This window comes from Zea mays, chromosome 5, assembly GCF_902167145.1.
Source record: "Zea mays cultivar B73 chromosome 5, Zm-B73-REFERENCE-NAM-5.0, whole genome shotgun sequence".
In the NCBI taxonomy this organism is placed as follows: domain Eukaryota; kingdom Viridiplantae; phylum Streptophyta; class Magnoliopsida; order Poales; family Poaceae; genus Zea; species Zea mays.
Genome location: NC_050100.1, coordinates 103,147,192 through 103,155,634, shown reverse-complemented (window position 1 = coordinate 103,155,634; position 8,443 = coordinate 103,147,192). Strand labels below are relative to the sequence as shown.

At 42.0% G+C, this 8,443-nt stretch overlaps 1 protein-coding gene across 1 annotated transcript; it reads left to right on the top strand.

Annotated features, from left to right (window-relative positions):
- The first annotated feature begins 1,905 nt into the window (after window positions 1-1,905).
- On the top strand, window positions 1,906-7,009 carry LOC100285540 (uncharacterized). The gene is made up of 6 exons (NM_001370719.1): window positions 1,906-2,460; window positions 4,654-4,690; window positions 4,776-5,012; window positions 5,084-5,131; window positions 6,111-6,550; window positions 6,709-7,009. Exons 1-6 carry the CDS (start codon window positions 2,051-2,053, stop codon window positions 6,782-6,784), a joined length of 1,248 nt encoding a protein of 415 aa, NP_001357648.1. The 5' UTR covers window positions 1,906-2,050; the 3' UTR covers window positions 6,785-7,009.
- The last annotated feature ends 1,434 nt before the right edge of the window (window positions 7,010-8,443 follow it).

Sequence of the window (8,443 nt, the reverse complement as noted above, 5' to 3'; positions counted from 1 at the left end):
TATGATATTTAAATACCTCTCTTTCCCTTATTTCACCTCCCCTCCAACCCTTTTCCTCTATTCATCTCCCTCTGTTAACTTTAAATGAGCTATTTAACTTTTGTACATCAGTTTTTGGATTTTTAAAAAATAATACATTATTTATAGTACCATAATATATATTATTATCAATTAATAAAACTTTGAAAGAATTACTTTTATGGTTAGAAGTACTAATTAATAAAGAGATATTAGAGCTTCCTATAATGAGAGATTTCGTTATTTCTCCCTGAAAGAGAGAGAGGAGCGAGAGAGTTGTTAGGCTCACTCGGCCATCGAAGATCTAGGGGAGGGAGCGACTTCGTGAGCCATTGGAAAGAGTCTTATTGTTCACTTGTTTAGAATTGCAACTTTAGCGACGTTTAGTTTATATTTAACTTTTAGTATCTTATTCTATTATCTCAATTTTAACCAAACAAGCCTTATATTTTATGCTGTATTTTATTCCAAGCATTACACATAACTTTAGAATATAGCTAAAAATGCATTTTCTTGGATAGTGTGCATTGGTTCTAAAAATCTCTCCACAACCAAACACCCCCTTTATCGCTACTAGTAAAGTGCTCGTACGTTGCTACAATTTTTATTTATGCTTAAGTAATATACATCACAAATACTTTAGCATTTTACTATTTAAATGGGGAACACAATGATGATGAAAACCGTAGAATTAGAAAAATTGGTGTTTTAATATAGCAGAAATAGAGATAGAGCAGAGATAGAGATAGAGATAGAGATATAGATAGAGAAGTAATAATAAAAGTCTCTCTCCTCTTTAAAAAAAGAAAATGCAATATTTCTCTCTTTTTCTAGTATCGCTATGTATGCACAAATATTGCAAGTCACTATAGTTCCCTTTATTTTCTTCTAGTAAAGGAGTGTTTAATATACTAAAGATAATAGGTAGGAGGTGTTTGAATGCACTAGAACTAATATTAACTTTCTTTTAGTATTAAAACACCAATTGGGTAAAAATTGATAGTGAAATTAGTAGCGAACAAATAGCTAGCTACTATTAGTTAATTTGCTAAAAATAGCTAAAAGCTAAATTATTAGTTAGACTGTTTGGATGTCTCGACTAATTTTAGCAGCTAATTATTAATTCTAGTGCATTCAAACACTGCTTAGTTGGCTAAAAAGTTAATAGTTGAATTAGCTAGCTAACTATTAACTAATCTAATAAAATAGCTAATATCTAAATAATTAGACAGACTGTTTAGATGTCTTTAACTAATTTTAGCAATAAACTATTACCTATAGGAAATATTTGAATGCACTAGAGCTAATGTTTAGTTGGCAAAAAAGTTGTTAGTGAAATTAGTTAACTAACAAATTTCTAGCTAGCTATTAACTAATTTACAGTAGCTAATGTCTCTAATAAATTTTAGCAGCTAACTATTAAATCTAGTGTATTTAAACACTACAATCAAACATGACCTAAAACTATCGACTGTTGTTCGGACTGCTGCAGTTATGGTTTAGGACTGTTTGCTTCAGATTAAAAACAGCTGTTCAGATTGCTGGAGCTACAATCCATAAAGATAAAACACTGAGTAGAATTTAATATGGATTAAAGCCCAGCAAACAGACGGGGGTTGTTAAAGACCAAGGATCTCGTTCGATAAGTACCTCTGTTCGATGAAATTTAACGTTATAGATACTCACCTAGAAACGAAAACCAATTCAGTTTTTATTTTGGTTTAAAATTTGAAAAGTAAAAGTCAAAATTTGGTCTTTTTCAAAATTATCGAGCTGAACCTCGACCTCCTATGGTGAAAAAAAAAAACAGATCATCATCACAATCGACGATTGCATTTCACACGCGAAATTTCCCCTTTTCCAACGCCACAGCAAACAGCATCCACAGCGGAGAGCGTCTCTTTCTCCTTCCCCTCCCTCTTTCCACGACACCAAAAGAAACCGAAAACCATCGACGCGCTCCGTCCACCCTCCCCTACCCCGCGTCCTCCTCCCCTACGCCTCCCAGCCCAGCGGCAAAACCTAACCCTAGATGGGCGCCGTCACCTCTACGGTCGCGGCGCGCTTTGCCTTTTTCCCGCCGAGCCCGCCGTCGTACGGGTTCGAGCAGCCGGCGCCGCTTCCGGCCCCTGCCACACCCGAGCCTCCGGCCCCGGCCACATCCAAGCCGCCGCCTCCGGCCCCGGCCACACCCAAGCCGCCGCCAGCGGGGGAGGAGAAGGGCGGTGGCGCGGTGGTGGAGCTCACGGGCGTCCCGCGGAGGGTTAACGTGGAGGCGCGGCGGCTGCGGACGAAGCGGGGCACGGAGGTGGTCGCGATGCACGTGCGCCAGGCGGGGGCCAAGCTCACGCTGCTCTACTCCCACGGCAACGCCGCCGACCTCGGCCAGATGTACGAGCTCTTCGTCGAGCTCAGCGCCCACCTCAACGTCAACCTCATGGGGTACGCTCCGTCCCCCCCCCCCCCCCCCCCCCCCCCCCCCCCCCCCGATTGAGTTGCATTGGCCTTCTTGCAATTCTGTGCCATTGGGTTGGGACCACCGTGGCTTCGCAGTGTGGCCTTGGATCTTCCTGATCGTGTCCTGGATCGGAGATACAGCTGCAATCTTATCTCAAGTTAGAATGCCGATCGTGTTCATTCGGATGGAATGGTGGGACTCGGGGGCGGATCACTGGGGTTGCTGTCTCCTAGCTTCGATTACAGATGCAAGCTTACTAATTGCTGTTGCCCTGAGGCATTCGTGATCTGAGTATGGAGCTGTGCTAATGCTGGAATGGTGCTTGATGTTACTGGGTTTGCTTGCAGTAGTTCTAGTTCTAGTACAAGTTTACATTTTTTTTTGTTACTCCAAGTTCACTATCTTCATATAAGCGTTGACCCCTGGCCTTTTGTTTGCTGGTGGTTGTATACGCTCAATCTTGGCTTTGAAACCAGTCGGACACTGTTACTTTAGCTGATTTGTGGTTGTCGTAATTTTTCTGTGAGGCTGTTTCATTTTAGATTTGCAATAAACCTGCCCAAGTCTGTTTGAGGCGATTGCTCTCCAATCTAGCTAATTTACTTAAGCTTAGTTAACACAAATTAAATTTGGTTTTTTAGTTCCTATTTGCTATATGTTATTTTTATGACCGAGTTGATTTTATGTGAGGTGGCATGGAGCCTGGTTTTCGTTTGTTTGCATAGATTTTGATTGTTATATTTCACTATATTTCCTGGTTTCATTTGACTTGTTCATCAATTGAGTGTAGTACAAACATTTTTTTTGGTACCAGTGTGCTGAAATAGCACCTGCTTGCAGGGGCATGAAATTGATACATACATTCATGCAGTTTGTCTGTTTGGTAGTGCTAGTAAAGTTCTAATACTGGAATTGCTGGTCAAATGTTTTAATTGACGAGTAATTTTGCAAATCTTTGTTATTCACTATCTGAGGAAGTGTTCGAATGGTTGAATTAATTACTGGCAGTTGGTAACTCTCCATAATTGGAAGTTAGGAAACAAAAATCTTAGTGTTATTGTTCTTGGAATCTTTGTTTTTAAATTTCCATTCGACTACTCTTTAAGTTCTTTCGGGGGGGGGGGGATAAAGCTATTAAAGCAATTCTTGGTCCAATGTGTCTGGTGGTTGATTGTCGATGCGAGAATCAGTGATTGATTCAGTGAATCTAGCAGTTGTAGCCATTTTTAAATTCTGTGGTTAGAAAAAAATTGCCTGTTGGTTTGTCCTATACTCCTTTTCTTTATGTCAAGCTTTTTCTTGCTTTTGTAATGTTGTTTGCTATTATAATCAGCATTTCTTTCAGCTTTTTTCTTATTGCTCTGTCCTTTTACCTACCTTTCGACGTCTTTATAGCCATGCATTTTGCTGCATACCATCATGCTGTGTGGTTACTTTAACTAGTTGATTGTGTTTGGTTCAGTAATATAACTTCATCATCATGGTCATGGACTGCTGTTGACATGGTCCATAGGACTTTGTCATTACCTTGGGACGTCTGTTGTACTTCAATTTCTTGCATGATTACTAGATACCATTCATAACTCAGACATCAGTTTTTATTACCAGTCATTACTGATACATGTTCATAGAATGCAACTTAGCAAACTGAAATGTCTTTGCATGAACCTGGATAAGCTATCAGCTGTGAGTTTCATTTTTCCTCATCAAATGAAAAAGGGATGAATTTGAGTCGTGATTCCACGACTAACTGCTGAAAGTGACTAAGAGAAGTATCTATTTTTTCACCAAAGAGCTAATTAAAATAATTTTATATTCATGAATAACCACATTAAGGGCCAGTTTTTCTTCTAGTGAAACATATTAACGCTTATTAACCTATTCTAACCATTAGCTGCTGGATAATAGTATATGTGTACTGTGCATAACTTCAAAGTGATTGTGTGATCCATATTTTGCCAATTTCACATGGTTGAGTGTGTACTTTATTCTTTCTTTGAAATTGACAGTTTGTGTTTAGGAGGTTTCATAATCCAAAAAACAAGATTTGTGTCAGATGAAACCATTTTCAGAGTTTCTTATGTTTTGGAAACAGCATGGTGCCTCTCCCTGCTACACACCTTTTAGTCTATTTGGGTGAAGTATTAATACCTTGTATACCTGCCATTATTTTGCAGGTATGACTATTCTGGTTATGGGCAATCTACTGGGAAGGTACACACCTTTATTGTCGGCAACTTCTAAGTTTTTCTTGATATCACTAATGTCCATGATGCTAACCCTTTATCTGATACTGCAGCCTAGTGAACAAAACACTTATTCTGACATAGAAGCTGTATACAGATGCCTCATAGAAACCTATGGAGCTTCTGAGGATAATATCATTCTTTATGGACAATCAGTGGGCAGTGGTCCTACTTTGGATTTAGCATCCCGATTAACTCGTTTAAGAGCAGTTGTTCTACATAGCCCAATTTTGTCTGGCTTAAGAGTGATGTATCCTGTAAAACATACATACTGGTTTGACATATACAAGGTAATTAATATACCGATGTTCTTGATCTTATTAATTATTTAACCACATCTAAATCTGCCTTGTATTCACAGAACATCGACAAAATTCCATTAGTCAGGTGTCCTGTGTTAGTGATACATGTGAGTATTCTTCCTTTCTATAGCAAACCTTAGAAGGATATGCATGTTTTCACCCTTTCTTGAATTTTTCATTAGCGCATGCATGTGCGATTTTTGTTGCTTTAATGCGCTTTAATGTTACTTCCGTGAACTTGTAGATAAGAGTTATGGCATTTAGGCTTCTTAATGGAGGGAATGCCCATAAACATCCATTATTTGAAATATTTGTTGCGGTTAATTTTATGGCAAGCCCTGGACCCAGTCCTACCTGGGGGTTGTTTTAATGAGGGGGTAGCTCCAGGATTTTTTAGGAAGGATTTGACCCAGATTCGCTGTCCAAACGTGCCCCTGTTTACACAAACCTACATTTCTGGTTTAGGCATTCCTTTTAAGATCTGTTTTCCCCATCAGAGCTTGTTACATTTTAGTTTCTGAAAAAGTGTCGTCAGTATTTACTGTATAATATACATTATCCTTTATGACGTCTACAGTTGTATCACACATTACCGTTAGTTCGCCCTATTCAATTGGGGCTTTACCAGGTGTAATCGACTTATTATTGGTTGTTGCTTATAAATGTATGCTTACTTTTCGCAGCACATCATGTTAATTAACTTTTGGTTAACCTGCTAGTGAAACAGTCCTCATTTGAGCGCGATACGTAGGACTATCAAAGCTATTGTTTCTTTCAGTAAGACTTCATTACGTATACACCATCAAAGCTATATTTTTATTTGGCAAGGAAGGTTTAATTAGATAGGTAAAAGTTTTCTAGATTCTGTGATCTAGAAAGATGAATGACAATTGAATGCTAGTGTTTTATGGAAACATGGGACAATTAGTTTGTTAGTAGGATCAACTGTCATGATTGATACTAGAATTTCGTACCATATGAAGTTGCTAAAGTTTTGTCGGGATGTCCAGCCTGTTCATTGATTGTAGTGAAGATGTATAAGCAGCGTGCACATGCTCGTGATTTTAATATGTTATCTTCTCTCAGGGTACAGCAGATGAGGTTGTTGACTGTTCCCATGGGCGGTCACTGTGGGAACTTGCTGAAGTGAAGTACGAGCCGCTGTGGATCAAAGGCGGAAACCACTGCAACCTAGAACTGTACCCGGAATACATCAAACATCTGAAGAAGTTCGTTGGAGCCATAGAGAAATCGCCACCCCCACCTCCGATCGACGAGTGCATGGAGAGCTCAGGCCCGTCGGATTGTACCCCAGCAGAACCCGAGTGTACAGCGGACTCAAGGAAGAGCACGGACTGCAGGGACAAAGCAAGGCCAAGCATAGATCAGAGACAAAGCACGGACCGGCGGGACAAGCCGAGGGGCAGTACGGATAGGAGGGACAAGACGAGGAAGAGCGTGGACCATCCCGAGAAGCCGCGGGCTAGCGTCGATCAACCGGATCGGCCGAGGAAAAGCATCGACCGGTACCGTTTACCCCTACTAACCTGGCACATGTTTTCCGATCATCATTAGGATGCTTTTATGTATTATTGCCCACGATCAACATGCTAATGCTTTGTTGATCTCTGTGATGAATGGTGGTGGTGGTGGTGGTGTGTGTGTGTGTGTGCATAACAAACAGGTTTGGAGGCATGATGAAGTCGGTGAGGCTGTGCAATATCGACTGCTTCAAAGTGACAGCAACCTCTGGGAGCTGAAGAGAAGGAACGGATGGATAGTAGCAGGAAAGGTTAGTGTTGGGTGCCGTCTGTATGTATTCTTCCCTTCGTGTAACTTATTCAATTGGGTGATTGGTTTGGCCGCAGTAGAAGGCGTGTTTTTGTTTTCTTTTTCTTCGCTCCTTCCTCATACAATTACAATGGTGTTGTTTCCGTTGGGCTGTTCTTTTTAACATGAGATGAAATAATAATCTTGTTGATAAACAATACAATGCTTGCGAACTTCCATGGCGGAGCCGACTTGGTGGAGCTTGATGATATTTTTGCAGGTCCGTGTTTGTGTTTTCACGACGTTTTATTTATATGCTGGGGGCGGACGGACGCCGCAGGCCTCGAGCGCGGGGACCGACGACGAGGACTGTAAGACCCTCGTCAACTCCAGATTACACCTCAGTAGCTAATCACTCAGACAGCAGGATTTGGGGGATAGCGAGCACCGCTCCCGGTGCTCTCCTTCTCTCACGAAGATCCAAAATTAACAGGGAAATCAGAGTGCAGGGAATAGGTAGAGATTACAGGGATCGAGCGTAGGGCTCTCTCTCCCGATCGCCGGACGCAGCCGGATTCAGTCTTCCGTCACACGCCAGCCAAAACCCTCCCTCCCCGGATGGCTAAAATACAGTACTGCTTCACAGCTGCAGCGCGCACCTCATCTGGCCCACTCCGGCCCAGACCATTTCACATTGGGCCTCCTCTCCCGTTTAGGCTTTCCAGGCGTCAGGTCCTTCTCCAGTCTTGTGACATTCCTCCCCTCTTGAAAAGAGGCTTGACCCCAAGCCGATGCTTTAGGAAAACGGTGTTTGAGGTGATCTTCCACTTCCCATGTTGCAAGTTCTTCCGGCCACTCCGACCACTTGACCAGCACCTGTGTTACTTCTCCAGCATCGGTAGTCACCTTCCTGCGCTGCAAGATAGACTCGGGCCATTGTAAGGGATCAGAAAAAGGGGGTAGAGTTGGACTGACTTGCACCTGTGATCCCACGACTTTTTTCAAAAGAGACACATGGAAAACCGGGTGTATGGAGGAGTACTCAGGGAGGCCGAGTTTATATGCAACCGCGCCTACTTTGGCCACCACTGGAAAAGGCCCAAAGTATTTAAAAGTCAGCTTATGGTTTGCTCGTTTCACTAATGAGGATTGCACATATGGCTGTAACTTCAGGTATACCATGTCCCCAACCTCAAAAGTTCTCTCAGAGCGATGCTTGTCTGCTTGGGTTTTGTAACGCTGCTGAGCACGAGTGAGCTGTTGTTGCACCAATTGAATCATTAATTTCCTTTCATGCATCCAATCTTGTAGAGCAGGGACTGCACAGGAATCCCTCAGGTCCAGCCCAAGTTGTCTTGGAAGATGTCCATACAAAACTTCAAAAGGAGTGTATCCCAGAGATGAGTGGTAACTGGTGTTGTACCAGTACTCTGCGAGTGAGAGCCACTTCCTCCATTTTGTGGGGCAAGCATGAACAAAACAGCGCAAGTAGGTCTCAAGACATTGGTTCACCCTTTCAGTTTGGCCGTCAGATTGTGGGTGATATGCTGTGGTCATGCGAAGATCTACTCCCACTAACTTGAATAATTCTTTCCAGAAAGCGCTGGTAAAGATCTTGTCCCGATCAGAAATAATGGCTTGCGGGAACC

Excerpts from the sequence above, each read along its gene's own strand:
- LOC100285540 (NM_001370719.1), top strand. The coding sequence starts at position 2,051 with ATGGGCGCCGTCACCTCTACGGTCGCGGCGCGCTTTGCCTTTTTCCCG. Across the intron at positions 2,461-4,653 it reads CTCAACGTCAACCTCATGGG|GTATGACTATTCTGGTTATG; the intron begins GTACGCTCCGTC and ends ATTATTTTGCAG. Across the intron at positions 5,013-5,083 it reads ACTGGTTTGACATATACAAG|AACATCGACAAAATTCCATT; the intron begins GTAATTAATATA and ends TTGTATTCACAG.